This window comes from Narcine bancroftii, chromosome 3 (assembly GCF_036971445.1).
Source record: "Narcine bancroftii isolate sNarBan1 chromosome 3, sNarBan1.hap1, whole genome shotgun sequence".
Taxonomy (NCBI): Eukaryota; Metazoa; Chordata; class Chondrichthyes; order Torpediniformes; family Narcinidae; genus Narcine; species Narcine bancroftii.
The window spans coordinates 273794809-273814999 of record NC_091471.1 but is presented as its reverse complement, the minus strand read 5'-3'; the positions used below and the strand labels follow the sequence as shown (position 1 = coordinate 273814999).

The 20191-nt window shown below is 40.9% G+C and overlaps 1 protein-coding gene across 1 annotated transcript in view; it reads right to left on the bottom strand.

Annotated features, from left to right (window-relative positions):
• The window catches only part of fgf22 (fibroblast growth factor 22), a 96462-nt gene extending 78981 nt beyond the window's left edge, over window positions 1-17481 (bottom strand). Inside the window, exon 1 of the mRNA XM_069928169.1 lies at window positions 16812-17481. Coding sequence (XP_069784270.1) covers window positions 16812-17100 — 289 coding nt within the window. The 5' untranslated portion in view covers window positions 17101-17481. The remainder of the gene's footprint in view (window positions 1-16811) is intronic.
• Window positions 17482-20191: the final 2710 nt, after the last annotated feature.

Here is a 20191-nt window from a genome sequence, read left to right as displayed (position 1 = left end):
TACAATTCAAAGGCTGGAGCAAGATTCTGGGACACAACCATTGTTGCTTCCCTTGTTATTATGTTTATGCTCAGTGGAATCCAGGATACATTCCACCAAATCCAAATGAACTGATTATATTTTAGGCAGAAATGACTAATTTTCCACCATTGTTGTTAACTTCACTTTGTAATTATCCTTCTCAGCTCCTGATCTTAAGCATATATTTTATTTTAATAAAGCCATGTTATTTTGTCCTCTGCGTGGCAACGACTTGTGGTCATTGCCCATTTTATAAGTGTTTCTATTCAGAGGTTGCAAGGGAATCACTGTCCAGGAGGTGACATCCACTTTATCTCTGTTATTCATCCACCTCATTTACAGCTGTAGAGTCCCCTCCTTCCTTCCATGATTTCCCTATGGATGTAATCTGAGTTCCAAAGTAGTTTGTGTTTTCCCTGGTGGCTCAGTTGGTTTATGCATCCAGGTTAACTGCCAGTTGTCGAAAGAGGTAGTGATGTCCTAGAAATCCAATGGTCTAATGGGTACGATACATTGGGATCTGTAACTTACCCCTTAGTGTCAGCTTCAGCTGCTGAAACACTGACCCCACAGTCTCTCCAGATTTCAGCTGAAAAATCTCCGTTGCTTGCCCAGTACAACACTGAAAGAGTGATGCCCTGTTGTAGGTGTGATTAATAACCTTTGTAAAATGCAGCAAAGAGTTGTCCACCCAAAATAAAACTGATGAGTTTGGGTCAGATGAGAAATGAGCAGTTTAAATGTTTAAAACACTTCTCAACATTCTCCTCCTCCCTACAATAATTTCTCATTTTAAAAGTATGAACGTGGACTGAGTTTTCTCAGTTTTCTCCAAGCCTGAAAGGTCAAAGGACACCTCCGTTGCAGCCTGACGGTTGTTCTAGAAGAGAATCCGTACAAAATACTGAAGGCCAGCAAAATGCTGAAGTGTCTTGGATGAGTTTTTTCGCTTGTCTGCTGAGGTGAATGTAAGCATCCACAGGGAATTCTTTTGCAATGGCCAACATTTCTTTCCTAGATTTTGCCATTTATTTGCAGTCTGAGATGCAAGCAATTGCTGTTTGCAATTGATTGGATCTACACATGTATATTCCATTGAATTTAATCTACAAGAGGCAGTGTCTTAAGTATCCTCAAAGACCCCCACCACCCAGGCCATGCCTCTTCACACTGCTACCATCAGGAAAAAAGGTACAGGAGCTTGAAGCACCCAGCGGCAGAGGACAGCTTCTTCCCTCTGCCATCAGATTTCGGAGTGGACAATGAACCACAGACACAACCTCATTTCTCTTATTTTCTTGCAGTATTAATTTATTTTGGACATGTAATTTATAGTAATATTTTGCACTGTGACGGTGCCGCAAAACAACAAATTTCATGACTTGTTCACGACAATAAATTCTGATTCTGACAGCAGTGATCCAGAAGGTATTCAATCCTTCAAACATACAGCGCAGAAACATGCCCTTCCTGCTCATCCTATCCATGCTGCCCTTAAGTCTCTCCATAATAATCCCACTTGCCCATAGCAGGCCTCTATCCCTCGATGACTTTCCTGTCCAAGTACCTGTCAATGGATAATATGTTCTTTCTATTAGCTGCGTTATTGTTTAGAACTCATTTGCAATGAACTAATTAATAACAGGACTTCTCTTAACCCTGTGTACTCTGGCCAATTTTAACCTTTCATAATATATACTCCAGACTGGGTGCATCGGTCATTATTGTACCATCACCAGTCTGAACCAGCAGGTGGTTGGGTATAAAACCAGTCCTGGAAAACTGGGATGCTTGTTGATCCTCTCTTCCAGAGGGTAAAATAACCAGAGGAACAACATTGGCCTGAAATATGATGTTGCTGGATTGTTCATTATTTCAGCACTGAAAATATTAAATTGCTGTGACAAATCTATTCAAAACTAAAAAGTGTTTGATATTTACTTTCAACTATTGAATATTTCCTTTTTTCACTTCTGCGTTATTGTACAAATAAAATGTTATGACTGAAATATGTACCTGGCATCATCCTTCACCATTACATTGCAGAGGTGTCTGTTTAATATCTACAGCTTTGGGAAAAATCAACAACTGATGAAGAGTTTTCTTGTATATGGAGGAAATGCTGAGCGGATGATGAATTTACGAAGCTTACAGAGTGAAGTTCCCGGTCTTGGTTTCACTCCAGCGAAGACTGATAGGGCAAAATTCTTCTGCATATGGCTTTAAATGTGTCACACAAAAGGAATTTAGAAAGACAGAATCGTTTTCCTGGGGTCATCGGCCCACAGCAGAAACTTGGCACGCTGGCACTTGAAGTCAGAATGGCGAGAAGAGATAGCAATGGGAAAATATTGTACTGTGCAGTGGTAATTCTTCTGTGGTTGGGGCTGAAGTTCATTGTGAGGATGGAATAGAGTGGGGAGAACTCTTGAATCCTTGGATTACACTGTGTGGCCTCACTTTATACTGCTGCATTCTAAAGTGCACACACAAAAATAAAATGATGTCCTTGAATCCATGCTTTTTTTAAAACTTAAAATTCACTGTGAAAAGTTTTGCATGATGTTATGGAAGTGCAAGTCATTCTTTCTTTTAAATTAACCTGGAACCTAAAAAAGTAGTATCTAGGGGACTAATTGTTGAAGAAAGGATCAAATTCCAAAGAAATACCTACAAAAAAGCAAAATAATTGTACTTTTATTCTCAAAAAAGGTCCTTGGAACAGTTTCCCAGGAAAAGGGTGCTTGGTTTGCCCAAATATATAATATTCTGGTGCACCTTTATTCAGAACAGCTGCATTGGTGTTGAATTACAGCAGGTAACTAGAAAACCATTGCTGATACATATGGTAGATTTTAACCCCGCTGTCAAAAGCTGCTCAAAAATGGGCTTTGATTGCGCAAATTGGGATTGTACTCGCTGGAGTTTAGAAGATTGAGAGGGGATCTCATAGAGACATATAAAATTCTGGCAGGACTGGACAGAATGGATGCAGATGGGATGTTTCCAATGATGGGAAAATCCAGAACCCGGGGCCATGGTTTGAGGATAATAGGCAAACCATTTAGGACCGAGATGAGGAGGAATTTCTTGACCCAGAGGGTGGTGAATCTGTGGAATTCATTGCCACAGAGGGCAGTAGAGGCAGGTTCATTAAATATATTTAAGAGGGAATTAGATATATTTCTTCAGTATAAGGGTATTAAAGGTTACGGAGAGAAGGCGGGGACGGGGTACTGAACTTTAAGATCAGCCATGATCTCGTTGAATGGCGGAGCAGGCTCGAAGGGTCGAATGACCTACTCCTGCTCCTATCTTCTATGTTTCTGTGTTTATTCTGGCTTGCAAAGCTCCTCACAATGTTTGGCTTTCCTTCTGAGGCATTGGTCAAAGATATTAGTCAAGACTTTGTTTCAAAGATTGAAAACAATCTCAAACATTTTGTTGTTGACTACATTCTCAGGATAAGGACTATTTGAATAGTCTACCGCGAGTTGCCCTGATAACTGAGACACCGCCAGATCAGCTTAGAAGGTGTGAAAAGACCACCAATTAGAGATGTGGTATTGTGGTCCACTCCAGCAATGACCAATGTATCAGAGACACTGAAGAGTATTAACAAGCCAGGTGGATTTCAAATGTATCAGGACTGTTGACTGGTTCTTTTTAATTTTTTGTTTCACTCTATTCAGTTACTCCACTGCAAAATATAGTCAAGGGATGCCTACCCTGAAGATGTTCTCCCCTTTTCAAAGGGAGATTTGGAAGAGTCTCTCTCACTGCTCCCAATCTGCACTCCCTGCCGCTCTCAAGCTCATCTTAATTGGTGACAACCCAAAGCTAATCAGAATTGTGGGATTCAACTACACAATTAAAAGTGAATCATTCTTTGGGATTCCACTCTTTATTACATAAGTGAACGTTCAATCGCCTTGAAGCACATTTCATTTTCTTTCAAATACAAATGAAATTTACTTGATGCAACTTCGAAGCCAGATTTTGACACTGAGAATATTTGGTAAGGTCAGTGAAGGAATTTATTCAATCCACAGATAAACCATAAAATGACTTAAATTCTTAAAGCAATAAGAAAGCCAAATGCTCTTAAATTGCTGCACAGGCTTTCATTGTCAATATTACATTTGGAAATTTGAGACAAGTTGAGTGAATGAGAACCATTGGTAAAGCAATTTCACTTGTAATCTTCACAGATTAAGAAGCTACTCTTCATTCTTCCATGAATTGTTATGCACAACTTGTTCGCTGGAAAGGTCCAAAATGGAAACAACTTAGATCATTGATTTGTGAAAGTTTTATTTATGAGGTGCCTTGATGAAGGGCTCAGGCCTGAAACATTGGTTATGTGTCTTTCCCATAAAGAATGCTGCATGACCTGCTGAGTTTTTCCAGCATTTTTGTATTAACCTACAATCACAGCATCTGCAGACTTTCGCGTTTACCTTTAATTTGAGGTTATTTGTTTATTCACATTTTTCATAATTTTCTCCGATCTCAAAGTTTCTTCCAACTATTTATGGAAGTATATGAATCCAGATCTTGTATAATTAAGCAATATTATAGTAAAATTTATGGCATTTTCATTTTGTGTACTTTTACAATTAATTTCAGTCAGCAATATTTCTATTCTACATGCAGGTTAATTTAGAAATGTAGGCCTTTATTATATCTGACTTAAACACCAATATGTTCCATTCTCATTCTGGGCTACGATCACCTCCACCCTCTGTTGTTTACCAGGATGGAAGTGCAATCTATAGACAAGGATTCTTTTTCTAAATTAGGATGGCACAGTTGGTGTAGCGGTTAGTGTAATGCCTTTACAGCGCCAGCGATCAGGACCGGGGTTCGAATCCCGCGCTGGCTGTCTGTAAGGAGTTTGTACATTCTCCCCGTGTCTGTGTGGGTTTTCCCCAGGGGCTTCAGTTTCCCCCCACTGTTACAAACAATCCGGGAGTGTAGGCTAATTGGGTATAGATTGGGCACACGGAATTGTGGGCTGAAATGGCCTGTTACTGTGCTGTATGTCTAAATTTAAATTTTAAATTGATTTAAATTGATCCACCAAATGTTAGAACATTAAAGAAGGCTAGCAGAAACTGGAGAGGTCAATGTTAATGCCTATGCTAACCAAATCCCCATTCTCCCTCTTCCCCAACCCTATCTTCTTTCCTCCAGCTCTCCTGTTCCATTCACAGAGCCTTTCTCCCTCCCCATACCCCAGTTTGCTAGTGTGTTCTACCGCCCTCATCCACCTATTACCCCCTGCCTGTGCTTCTTCCCCTGCCCCTCCACCATTTTGTTCAGGTACCTTGCCTACACTTTTCTCATACCTTGATGAAGGGCTCAAGCCCAAAATGTTGTTGATGTATCTTTACCTTTGCTATATTAAGTGCAGTGTCTGGCCTGCTGAGTTTCTCCAGCGCTGTGTTATTCCTAGCTCGTGTATTCTGTGCCACCATTTGGAAAACTCCAGAATTCTGCACTCTTCGTTAACCAGTTTTTCAACCTGCCCTGCAAGTTCTATAGAATTCTGCAAACTTACTCCCAGATATTTTTGTTCTTGTAAATCCTTTTTGGGATTGTGCCCTCCAGCTTGTATGAACTCTTTTAATTTTTGACAACCAAAATCGCTAATCTTCCTCACCTTTCACAAAGCTTCTCATTTTTGTGACATCTCCAAGTTTTTAACTTGTGCCCACATGATGGGAAAGATTCATCTGGAGTCATTTCAGGGGGATTCAGCAGGGGATTGGCTGAATTGGAGAGCATCGATTTAGGGGGGGAGATTAGGTAGATTGGGCTTGTTTTTCCCTGGAACAAAGGCTGCTGGGGACTGACCTTATAGAAACGTTTACGATTACTAAGAGCATCAATAAGGTAGATGGTCAAAATCTTTTTCTGTTGGAAGGTGTATCAAAAACATGAGGGCATAGGTTTACGGTGAGAGATCGGAGCTTTAAAAGAATTCTTTGACACAGATGGTGGGAAATGGATACAATTAATAAATTTAATTGGCATTTAGACATTTAAATAGGCAAGGCATTGAGGAAAGTGTCCTAATGCAGGAATTATACAGATGGCAAAAAAGGTTGGCATGGACTTAATGGGTCAAGTGACTTGTTTTGATGGTGTATAACTCTGTACCAGAGTCCACTTCATTAACATATGAAGAAAGGTAGAGAAACCCTCCAGTATGTAAAACATGCCTTGATTACTGTTCTTTCCTCTGCTAATTTTCTATCCTTTTATTTCAATCTGTTTGATGATAAACATTGTATGGAATGTCTTTTGGAAGTTTGTATATACTACATCTCTGCATGCCAAACTGCATAAGTTTTTCAAGCTCTGCTGGGACAAAGGAAATGTGCCTCAGGACCTTCGTGATGCCATCATCATCACCCTGAACAAAAACAAAGGCGAGAAATCAGACTGCTCAAACTACAGGGGAATCACGCTGCTCTCCATTGCAGGGAAAAATCTTTGCTAGGATTCTCCTAAATAGAATAATACCTAGTGTCGCCGAAAATGTTCTCCCAGAATCACAGTGCGGCTTTCGCACAAACAGAGGAACTACTGACATGGTCTTTGCCCTCAGACAGCTCCAAGAAAAGTGCAGAGAACAAAACAAAGGATTCTACATCACCTTTGTTGACCTCACCAAAGCCTTCAACACCGTGAGTAGGAAAGGGCTTTGGCAAATACTAGAGCGCCTCGGATGCCCCCCAAAGTTCCTCAACATGGTTATCCAACTGCACGAAAACCAACAAGGTTGGGTCAGATACAGAAATGAACTCTGAACCCTTCTCCATTAACAATGGCGTGAAGCAAGGCTGCGTTCTCGCACCAAACCTCTTTTTAATCTTCTTCAGCATGATGCTGAAACAAGCCATGAAAGACCTCAACAATGAAGACGCTGTTTACATCCGGTACCGCACGGATGGCAGTCTCTTCAATCTGAGGCGCCCGCAAGCTCACACCAAGACACAAGAGCAACTTGTCCGTGAACTACTCTTTGCAGACAATGCCGCTTTAGTTGCCCATTAAGAGCCAGCTCTTCAGCGCTTGACGTCCTGTTTTGCGGAAACTGCCAAAATGTTTGGCCTGGAAGTCAGCCTGAAGAAAACTGAGGTCCTCCATCAGCCAGCTCCCCACCATGATTACCAGCCCCCCCCACATCTCCATCGGGCACACAAAACTCAAAACGGTCAACCAGTTTACCTATCTCGGCTGCACCATTTCATCGGATGCAAGGATCAACAACGAGTTAGACAACAGAGTCGCCAAGGCAAATAGCGCCTTTGGAAGACTACACAAAAGAGTCTGGAAAAACAACCAACTGAAAAACTTCACAAAGATTAGCGTATACAGAGCCGTTGTCATACCCACACTCCTGTTCAGCTCCGAATCATCACCTACGGCTCCTAGAACGCTTCCACCAGCGTTGTCTCCGCTCCATCCTCAACATTCATTGGAGCGACTTCATCACCAACATCGAAGTACTCGAGATGGCAGAGGCTGACAGCATCGAATCCATGCTGCTGAAGATCCAACTGCGCTGGGTAGGTCACATCTCCAGAATGGAGGACCATCACCTTCCCAAGATCGTGTTATATGGCGAGTCTCCACTGACCACTGAGACAGAGGTGCACCAAAGGAGAGGTACAAGGACTGCCTAAAGAAATCTCTTGGTGCCTGCCACATTGACCACCGCCAGTGGGCTGATATCGCCTCAAACCGTGCATCTTGGCGCCTCACAGTTCGGCGGGCAGCAACCTCCTTTGAAGAAGACCTCAGAGCCCACCTCACTGACAAAAGACAAAGGAGGAAAAACCCAACACCCAACCCCAACCAACCAATTTTCCCCTGCAACCGCTGCAACCGTGTCTGCCTGTCCCGCATCGGACTTGTTAGCCACAAACGAGCCTGCAGCAGACGTGGACATTACCCCTCCATAAATCTTCGTCCACGAAGCCAAGCCAAAGAAAAGATATACTACATCAACTACATTTCCTTCACCAACCCTCTTTATTGCTTTACCAATCAAGTTATTTAGACATTGCTTGCCTTTTTCGAAACCACACTGGCTATTTCTAATCTATCCACATTGCACAAGTGACTGTTAATTATCTCCCTGATTATTGTTCCGTCAGATCTTTTCCCACCACCAACGTTAAAGTGACTGATCTGCAATTCTTTGAGCAGAGGTTGTGGTCTCTGAGATTGGCGTGAGAGTGTGGGCATTTCGTGTTTAGAGAGATAAGATGAGCTTGTTAAATAAGCAATGTGGTGTAATCCAGAAGCACGATAGTACTTGATGGTTCACTGAGAAATGAACCACAATATCCTGTTATGTACCCTCTACTAATACCTGACTGTGAAGGTAAATAAATTGAGTATTAAGATAATTTGTAAAATAATTTTAAGGTAATAATTTAAGATAATCTTAGCATACTATCAATGGGATTCACAATTACATTGAAGAAAGAATGCTCCCCGTATCATTATCTAATTAAAATGATAGGTTTGCAATTATTAAGTGTATCCTTATAATCTTTTTTAACAAGGGTGTAATATTTGACAAGTTCCAGTCCTCTGGCAGAGTCCCTGAATCCTAGTGCTGTTGGGAAGATTATAACCGGCACCACGGCAATTTCCTTCATAATTTTCCTTAGCAACCCAGAGACATCACATCTATATCAGGTGTTTCATTCACATTAAGTGGAATGAGCCTTCCTAGATCCTCCTTTTGATGAACTTTCAACCCTCCCAGAATTTTAGTTACATCTTCTTTGGTTGAGACCTTGTCAGCACCCTCTTCCTTGGTAAAGACTGATTTATTCAATCTCCCTCCATCAGTAAATTTGCCTTTTGATATCTGGCCCACTTGCCCCTTTCTGTCCTCATATTTCTGGATTCCCTTTTGCATTTGATGCCACTCTTTTCTCGTGCTTTGCCACTTGTTTTGCACTTCTCCTTGGAGCTTTCTATGATGGTCTGTTCTTGCTGTACTGACAACCTGCCTCTCTTCTCATCTTTCTTTTTCCTGTTTTACTTTCTATCTTCTTGATCATTTCTGGAGCTTTGGGTATAATTTACCTTCCTGTTTTCCATATGAAATGTTTCTAAACTATTGCTGAAATATCTCCAGGCTAGAGGCCTCCCGAATATTGTTCATCTACAGTTCTGTCTGTTATAGTGAGATCCCCAATTTACTTGAAGCATTTTCTAGGTTCATAGAGTTATACATCACAGATACAGGCTCACTGACCCAACTCATCCATGCCAACTACACTGACCCTTGTGTTTGGCTCATATCCCTTTAAACCTTTTCTGTAGACGTTCCCGTTTAAGTGTATTTTAAATGTTCTTGCATCTGCCTTTACCGCCTTCTCTAATAGCTCATTCCATCCCCCCACCATTCTATTCACCTGCCTATTCGATCCGATTTTTAAATTGTTGCCTTCTTGTCTCAGGTTTGAGGCTCCCTTACCCTGGGGATAAAGATTGTGTGCCTATCTATCCTATCTCAGGCCCTCATAATTTTATAAAACACTGGAAGGTCATTTTCATTTCCTTTACCCCATTCTCTCTAATAAGGGGTTTAATTCTTAAAATCTTTTCTACACTATCTCTTGCAGCTCTCAGTCCACTGAAATTGAGCCTTCTCAAAATTGTTTATGCTCTGTCTTTTCTTAAATCTTTTCTGAATCCATGAGATTATGAATCAATATTATAAAATAACCATTATGCCATCTTATACCCTGGCCAAAAATGGCCAAAAAGAATCTGTTCAAAAGTTGCTGATGCTTGAAATGATTGGAATCTGAAGATCGTAGGCTGGTATTCATGTGTAGATGGATTGTCAATGGTGCCAACCTTTGGATGAGGTATTCAATCAAGGCTCCACCTACCCTTTCAATGGACATAACACCTCTTGGACACCATTTGTAAGGTGAGTTATCTTCATGGCTTATTCTACAAGTCATGAGAATAGCATAGCAGTGAGTGCAATGCTACTACAGTGCCAATGACGTGTGTTCAAATCTGGCGCTGTCTGTAAGGAGTTTGTACGTTCTCCCCATGTCTGTTTAGGTTTTCCTTAGGTGTGCTGGTTTCCTCCCACCCTTCAAAATATATTGGGATCATAGGTTAATTGGGATATGTTATTTTAATTAAATAATATTACTCCCTTGTCCAACATTAAAGAACAGACCATTATCACATCCCCCTTCCCCTCCTTCTCTTTTTAGAGAGCTGCCCTTCACCCTCTCCCTTCTGCCCATCACTTTTTAGTTTCTTTCTCTTCTAACCTCCCACCTGTATCCACCAATGAATGGCTCAGGCCCAAAACATTGGCTACTTTTTAAATTCTGTGGATGTTGCACGACCTGCTGAGTTTCCCCAGCACTTTTGTGTATTTCAGGGTTGAGTCGTGCAGGTTACCATAATTCTTGTGAAGCACGAAAATCTGCAGACACTGCAATTGCAGCAAAAAGCACAGAAATGATGGTGGAGCTCAGCCGGTCCCGCAGCGGCCATAGGAGGTGAAGATATATTACCAATGTTTCGGGCCTGAGCCCTTCTTCAAGGTAGAAGCAAAAATCAAACCATTCCATCCCCATTTTCTTCCCCCTGCTTCCTTTCCTCTAGCTCTCTCTCTCCCTTTTTACCTCTGTCTCCTTCCACAGAGCCAAAATTCAATTCTCACCTCTCCTCTTATCATATCCAATTGACATTTTTTGTCTGTTGGTCTGCACTTATCCCCCTCCCAATTTACCCCCTTTACCTCCTATGAGACAGTCTGAGTTCCTCCAGAATTTCTGTATTTTCTTTTAACCATTATTCCTAGATTACCATAGTCTTCAAAAAAATACTTTGACGAGCTGAGATGATCTATAAGGATCATGGTTGGTTTATTTTCCCTGAACAATCAGGTATGAGTAGAGGGTGCATAACAGGATGTTGTGGTTCAATCCTTCATGAACCACTAAGTCCTGTCGTGCCTCTGGACTACACCACGTTTCTTATTTACAAGCTCATCTTAATTAAACATAAAGCACCCACACCATCACGCCAACCTCAGAGACCACAGCCTCTGCTTGTAGCAGGCAGAGGTTATTCCACTAATGCACACATGAATTATCAGGAAGAAAAGATCTGCTGAATATCTCCGTTGACTGAATAGTTTGTGCGCTTTGTTCACAATAGACATGAAAATGCATATGACTTGATTCTATGATATAGATTTGCAGAAATTGCTACAAACTTCAACATGATGAAATGGCAGATCAGTGAAGATCTTCCCTTCACCATAACGATGAATTCCATTGGATTGTTAAATGAGACTATATTAAATTGTGTTTTAGGAAAGTCATGGCCTTTTTAATAACTTTTAAAATATAATTGTGTCAGGAGTAGGAGGAGAATTTGTTCAGCTAGAAAGTGCTTTTAAATAAAGGATAAACATGTTCATTATTGGTCCACTGACGATGCTATAGCCACGTCCCTTCACTCCATCCTGAACCACATGGAGAATGGCGCCTCATTTGCAAGGCTGCTGTTCATCAAGTTCAGCTCAGCATTTGATGCCATCATTCCCAAGAGGCTGGTGGAGAAGCTCTCCTAAATGGGACTCTCTGTACCTGGATGCTGGACTTCCAAAAGGAAAGACCACAGTCTGTTCAGGACAGGGGCAGAACGTTGAGCTGAGAACTGGGCATACCACAGGGCTGTATGGTCAGCCCGCTCCTGTTCACGCTACTGACCCATGATTACATCGCCAGATCCAGCTCCAAAAGAGTCATCAAGTTTTCCGATGACACAACAGTCGTGCAACAGTGAAGAGTCGCACTACAGAGAAGAGGTGGAAAATCTCGTGAAATGGTGTGCGAGTAACAACTTGAGTCTCAATGTGAACAAGATAAAGGAGATGATCGTGGACTTCAGGAGGATCAGGAACAATCACTCTACACTTTTGGATCCACTTCACTAGTGACCTATCATGGGCACACAACAGCTCCTCACTCGTCAGGAAGGAGCAACAGTGACTGCACTTTCTGAGAAGATTGAAACAGGCAGTCATGTCAACCTTCTATTGAGAGAATCCTGGCTTGTTGCATGACAGTGTGGTACAGTTGCTGCAGAGAAATGAATTGGTGGTCAATCCAGAGGACCATAAGGGTAGCAGAGAAGATCATTGGCTTCTCCCTCACACCTCCATCAACATGATCATTGTCTGAAGAGGGTGCGCAGTATCATTGAGGACCCCTTCCACCCCACACACAGCATCCTTCAGCTACTCCCATTGGGGAAGCGATACAGGAGGATCAGAGCCAGCACCACCAGGTTGAGGAACAGCTTCTTTCCACGGGCAGTGAGAATGCTGAACGACCAAAGGAACTGCTCAGACTGACCATCCAAAACCTGCATATTTATGAAATGTTATTTATTTATTTGCATTGATGAATTCTGCATTATGTATTGTCCGTCTGCATGTGTGTTATGTCTGGTTGTGTGTCTGCATGTTTTGCACTGAGGACTGGAGAATGCTGTTTTATCATGTTGAACTTGTGCAATCAGATGATAACAAACTTGACTTGACTTTATTAAACATTTACAGTTTATAAGCTCTTTCAGCTGTTGTAAGTGAAGGAAAGGAAGAAAGGGATGTCATTTTCTCATGGGTGATGCTAGAAAATTCATGACTTATATTTCAGACATTATCCAGTACATGTACATTGCAAATGATGTGCCATAAAGTTTTAATATATTTTTCTTTATTATGTTTGACTATGTGATAATCACTGCTGCCCCAGTGTAAATGGCATCATGTATGTCATGTGATGAATGTCCTTTATTTCCATTGGTGGATCAGGCATTTTTGGACAGACCAATTCCTAAATACAATCAGTGAGAATGTCTCAGTGGTGGAGCAAAGCTGAGGCTGATGTTCGTCAAAGTTATTCTCAGCTGCTGAAATTCAAGCTTCATAAGTAGGAACCATGTCTGTTTTCTTTTCTTTCTACTTAATGAAGAGGAATGAACGCCACTTATGGGCCCCCTTTACCAGCTCTCTAAAGATTGATCGATTCAATGTAACAAATGTCCATGCTTCAATTCTATAACAATCTACCAACTGATAACTTTAGAGTTTTTTTTAATCTATTGCTGTTGTCCTTGTTTTGCTCATGTATCAGTGATAGATTGAGGTCTGTTCTGCAATGGAAGCAAAGGAAACACTTTGCATGACGCACATTGGGATAATTATCATTTGTAACTGAAAACAAGAAATGATGTTGAGTAGTTCTTTGTCAATGTTAAAGGCCTTCTGCTTAAGGCTGTTAATTAACAGATTTTATTTTCTGTAACAAGTGATTTGCAACTAGGAATTGGCTTCTGGGATGTTTTCTAAAGAAAAATGTTCAAACAAAGTTTCTCCATCTCAGTAGTACCCTTGACTTTGAAAGAGATGGTTGTGAGACACATTATACTCTAGTAAAAAAGAGAACCCCAAAAAATTGGGCTGCGCTGCAATGGGGCTTGTCTTTTGGTTGTTATATTAACCTGTGGTCCCATCTGTTTTCTGGATGGAAAATATCTCATGATGTCATATGAGGAAGAGGGGTGAGTTTTCTCTCTGGTCAGTATTTAATCCAGTGTCTCACAACTACAGCACAGATTGTCTGATCCTTCCTGCACTGAGCTTGTAGCAAAGTGTGTGCTATAATACATCAGTTATTAAACAAGCAAGGGATCTAGATGATAATGTGGTAAATTGGATCAGCAAGTTTGCAGATGACACGAAGATTGGAGGTGTGGTTGACAGTGAGGAAGGCTTTTAAAGTTTGCAGAGGGATCTGGACCAGCTGGAAAAATAGGCTGCAAAATGGCAGATGGAATTTAATGAAGACAAGTGGGAGGTGTTGCATTTTGGAAGGACAAACCAAGGTAGGACATACACAGTAAATGGTAGGGCACTGAGGAGTGCGGTAGAACAGAGCGTTCTCGAATACAGATACATAATTCCCTGAAAGTGGTGTCACAGATGGATAGGGTTGTAAAGAGAGCGTTTGGAACATTGGTCTTCATAAATTAGAGTCAGGATGTTATGGTAAAGTTGTATAAGACATTGGTGAGGCCAAATTTAGAGTACTGTGGGCAATTTTATGTCACTGAACTACAGGGAAAATATCGATAAGATTGAAAGAGTGCAAAGAAGATTTACTAGGATGTTGTCCAGACTTGAGAAACTGAATCACAGGAAAAGGTCGAACAGGTTAGGACCTTATACCCCAGAGCGTAGAAGAATGAGGGTAGATTTGATAGCGGAATACAAAATTATGAGGGTTATAGACAAAATAAATGTAGGTTGGCTTTTCCCACTGTGGGTAGGTGAGATACAAACCAGAGGACATGGTGAGATTTAGGGGAGCATTAGGGGGGATTTCTTGACACACAGAGTGGTGGGAGTATGAATGAGCTGCCAGCAGAGCTGTCAAATGGGGGCTCAGTTTTAACATTTAAGAAAAATTTGGACAGGTACATAGATAGGTGTATTAAGGAGGGATATGGACTGGGTGGAGTTCAATGGGACTAGCCATAATAATAGTTCAGCACAGACAAGAAGGGCCAAAGAGCCATGAAAGGTGCTAAATAAATGCAATCATTTTTTATCAGTTACTTTCATTCATCTAAACTTCAAGGGAACCTGCAGAGTTGACCCATTGAGAAATCTAACTGGAAAATCACACAGGCATTAGTAATTCCAACCTCTGAATAACTTCATCAGAGGAGATAAGACCACGGTTCATTGCCAGAAAGGGTGAATCATTGAGTTGTGGCTCAGCCACAGTATCACTCCACCTCTGATCAATCAGCCTTTCCAGACGAAACTGTAGCTTGAACTAGTTTTGTTAAAAGATTGTCATCATCTCTCGTCAGCTAACCCAAAGCTCCAGCTGATGGTAAAATGGGCATGGAGCCAATTTTTAGGTTTGTAACTTGGGTTCAAGTTTGATATTTCTTCTGTTGGGTGAGAGGGAAGACTGTGATAAAGTCCAGACTGAAAAGCACTTGTTAATTGTTCATTCATGTTCCTGGGAGACTGAGCAAAATAAGGAGAACTTCTCTTCAGTGATTGAAATGGTCATGTTCCTTTCTTGCAATTTTGTTACTATTTCAAATGGTGCTGCCCTATCTCCTCCATCTACCTTTGTCTACCTCTCTATACAAGCCATGGGAGACAGGTATTCCAAGAATAGCTGACCCCCTATCTTTTCTATTTCCTTTCAATTAAAACTGTAAGCTGAGGTCTTCTCTACAGGAACTTGGATGAGAAGAGGTTAAATCCAATCTTTGCTTGATCAACCAAATCTAGTGCGCAGTTGAAACAGGTGAGCCTATAGGCTCCTACCTTGCAATTTCTTTCAGTGATGAAGACCTGGTCTCCAGCTTGAGTCTGCAGGAGTGGACGCCCCACCGGACCATAGACATTTCTCACAGGATGTGAGGATTGGCAGGTGATTCTTTCACACCTCTCAGCCACTGTTTATAGTGTTTAATTGTGCCCATGGACAGTGGGTGGTGCTGGGGGAGGGGAGTAAGATGTGGTGGTGGGAAAGAAACCAGGAACCAGGAATGTGTTCAAATTACAGATTAGAAGCTTGTCCTGGCTGTATTTGTCAAATGCACAAATATAAGCAAAGTGCAATGTGCTCCATCACTGGAACATTAGTCCAAATTATATTAAGTGCCACATATTAAAGGAACATGCACAATTGGAATCTTTTGCTCATCTCCCTTTAAGAGTATGGCATCAATTCCGTCAAACCTTTTATCACTGCATTTTTCATGAGCATCTCTGTCTAGTGTCTTTTTTTTGTGCAGTCAATAACATGTAACATCTGTGCACTGTCCTGCACAGGGGAGTGGACATAAAGCAGAGATTCATTTAAATGTCTTGTAGAAGTTTTTAAAGCAAATGACCAAAAGAACGAAAGTAATCTTTAAAAAGAAGCAGAGAGCATGTGGCAAATTAAACTTTCTACTGCATTGGGAATTTCCACACGATGTCACTCATTGAGGACGCAAGTTGAAAACGGTGTTCTATATCACTAACTAATGCAGCAAGATGATCTGCACCTTTAAAATTTACATCATGCAAAGTAGAACGATAACTGGGAGCTCAAACTGTAAGCTATGAGTTGCATTCACTGGTTCATTATAGTAGCAATTCAAAAGGCAGTCGAGAGAGTCGTGCAAATTCATTCATTTCAGACCCCACCGATATTTTAGTATGTAATTTGATGTTCCACCAGGGCAGTGCTGAGAGAACCACTGATCCAAATTTCATTTTAAGATCTCAAGATTAATTGGAGTTCTTGGGATTGGGAAGGAAATTGGCTAAGAAGACTATCCTCACTGACCTACAAGCCATTTCCCAAAAAAAGATTCCTTTCCAGAAAGATCCCACCACCCTGACTGAGAATTGCTGCCTAGACAGTATGAAATCCTAATGATCAATAATTGTACACTATATCTGCAGAGTAAAAAATATCTGTATATTCTCATTATTGAATATGATATTTAGTATTTAAAAATTAGCTGCTGGATAATTATTTTTGCCTCACTAACATTTAAAGGCATCACTTGATGGTAGCTGAAAGATCATTTATTTTTGTCCCTCCGATTCCTCTCACCACCACAGTAGTTCTGATGACCGTCCACTGTATGGCCAAAATGAATTTTAAAAGAAAAGTTTGATTACTCACTGTTCAGACAGTTCTTCTTTCTGGTCCCATTTACCTTCCCGGTTCTGTCAATCTTCAGGAAGTACTTGGTGGCAGAGTAGAGTCTCCGCCACCGCACGTCACCCTGCAAGTGGTTGTAGCTACGCGTGTGGCGCTCCAGGCTCGAGGAGCAATTTGTAGCATCCAGCGTTAACGCATCTTCTGATTCGCCATGGCAGCTAGCGGACACCGAACAAGTCAGGGATAACACAAGGAAGCAAGCAAGATGAGGCAAGGGAGAGACACCACTGGTCAGCATCCATTTCCACATTGTAGTAGAATTCCAGGAGTGGGATCTAGGAAGAGACACATGCTGAAGCGGCAATGAATTCACCTGGGCAAAGCGAGAGCTCCTCACGCAGACTTCCCTTCACACGCTTTCCATTAATATGTCCAAGTTGCCCCAAAATTGTTACATCCATGACCTAATCACACCTGAAGCATCAGTCCAACTGACTTCAGTAATTCCTTAAAAACAACTGTGCAGACTTTGAATGGATGTGCAGATTCCTCCTTCACTGAAACTAGCTGCAATTTGTAGAGAAAGGAAAGAGAAAAATGAACAAAAAAAATAGTTCAGACTTGAGTTTCTCAGTTCTACTAGATTTGCCTCATTAAAACGAGAGCCCTGAGAGGCAGCAGCAGATGGGAAGGAATGGTTGTGTTTTTATCAATGCCTCAGACACTACAAATCGCAAGCAGCTTGTCATCTGCTTACCATTCGACTGACAGCTGAGAAAGGGTTGGCCCTTTTCAGATAGGAGGATGTTTTTTTTGTCCTAACAGCCAGTAGTTTGTCGCCTGGTGATAGATATGTCATCAGGAGGGTTGGGCATTGACTCAAGTCACTTTTCAAGAAGCGGCAAGCAGAGAAACAGCTTGCAGTGGTTATAGTTAACGGCACACCTATGTACTTTAGGATTTAATGACCATATATGGGCTTCCTCATATCTCCTGGCAATTGTATCTTTTATTTCTAAATAATGATTAAATTGCTCTTGCTTTCTAACAGTAGAGTCATACGTTTGTTTCATGGGATTACTTAAGTGTTTAAAAATCTGTTCATCATTTCTTGCATCATTGCAAATAATTCTTATACAGGCACGAACATTTATAAATACTCTTGAGTTCTTGCATTTACCTGCTGAAAACATGGGTATCAGTGCTGAAGTGCTCCATCTGAAAAGCCTCACCCTGTTATGAACAGGACAAATCGAACAAGTGAAGAACAAAGAGGAGTTTCAGGTCAATGCATTAGTGTTCAGAAGTTACTCTTCCACAATGCTTTTTTAACTGCTGAGACAAATCAGTTCATTTTCTCCAAAGCTGTTCAATATTCCACTCCTTTTTTAGAAGCAAATAAATTCAGCTTAATAATTGAATTACTGCCCATTTATTTCTTTGTCTTCCAATGTTTTTCAACAACTCAAAACCAATTTAATAAGTGGCTGATGCCCACTTTGTGTGTGTTTGTACATCCCTTCTCTTCCCTTCCAAAGTCTATCAGCCCTCTATTTCTCTTATTTAGAAGTGAAAGCACCTCTTGCTTCTCAAATCTACTTTTGCTTCAGCTGGAAAGAGGAGGAAAGTCCTTTTTTTTTTACACCTGGAACTGTTAAAAACTCTTTAACGACTACGTTAACTGAGTCTCTATTTCACATCACGGAATTTATGTTTCCTTTTATTTGGTGTCTTAGGTTTGTTCAGGTAAAACACCATATTAGTGTTGAAATAATTCACAAAGAGGATATTGCTCCCATTCACCAAAGTGCAAACAGAAGAATTCAAATGGTGAATTGGTCAAGAAAATATTACCCTTCTCTTGAGTACAGGTGTATTAATAAGAGGATATCTTAACAAAACTGAAAGGCTTCCAAAGGCCAATCATCTGGCTCATCAGCCAAAGGCAGGCGGCTGAATGTTAGAACTGACTCGGGATAGAGTCTCCATTGGGGGAATATGGTCAACTGGTCGATTACGGAGAGCTCAGAAATGAACTACAGCATATCGGGCCATGGTTGATATGGTTTATCAAGAGCAAACATTAACTCTTTCATGCCAGTGATATTTGAGATTCAGGGATGTAATGCAGAAACCTTGCTTACTTTGAGTACTTTATTTTGACTCCTTCCCATCCCCCGCTTCTCCCGCATAACCACTTAAGCTTCCTGTGTTTTCAATCAGTGAGTGGTGAGGAAAGCCTGTTTTTTTTTCTTGTGTTTTATAGTCCCTTTGACACTGTGGCTTTTCAAGGGAAGACATACCCATCAAATAGTCAGGCTAAGAAGTGATGAACCTCATCAAACATGTTGGCTGACAGGCTCAAAGTGGCACCCACAGCTGGGGCTCGGACTTACAACCTCACTGGTGTGGCGGAGCCATTTTAGCTATGCATTACTGGACAGCTCTTCTGTCAGTTCCTGTGTAGTCAAAGGGAACGAGTCCTTTACCACCAGCCAACATATTCATGCCTCATTCACATTCAGAAACAAAATCTTTGTCCATTAAAATAAAAAAAATCTGACAACCCTCTCGGCTTATCCATCACTATTTAATATGAGTAACCCGAAGTTTAAAAAGCATTAGCATTTCTAAAGTCTAAAATATTTTGATTGTACTTAATCTATCATCTACCCAATGAGCAGTGAATGATCCATTTGTTAATGTCCCATTTTGGCAGTTCATTGGCGGTTTCACTTGTGGTGATAAGAATTTATAAAATACATATTCCCACATAGGTTAAACAGCTTGGACTCTTCCACAGTAGTTTTCAATTCACTATCTGAAATAATTTAATGCTGTGCTGTTTATCTCTCAACCTTTTTAGCCTTCAAGTTACGGACTGTATACATCATTTAAGTAGTCGTAAGCTTTTGCAACAAAGCAGGGGACTTGGACTGTAATGAGCATTCTGACAATAACTTCTTAAACTAAATTCTAAGCTTCTGAGCCAGGATTGATTCCAAGAAAAAAGATGTTAAATTGAGCAGTGTTTGTTTATGACAACAGTGGTTTGATAGTCCAACTTCATTTGCCGAACCAGCTTTGATATGGTCAGAATTGATGTATAGCACCAAGCCTGTGTAAATGCAACTTGTTTATACATTTGTCAACTTAATGTTTGCTGAAAATTTATGTTTTAAGTGTGGGATCTATAAAAGAAAAATGTGTCAGCGTGTTTTTCATCTTTTAAGTCCATTACAATTCTCACACTGTGGGGATGCCTGAAAGTTTAGATCCGAAAGTTACAAAGTTTTAAGAGGATGGGTGGTCAATAGGAAATTAATTTCAGACATTTTGGACCTGACTGTCATTCCAGAGGAGAGCATGATGGCAAATCAGGAATGCGGACTTGTGAGCGT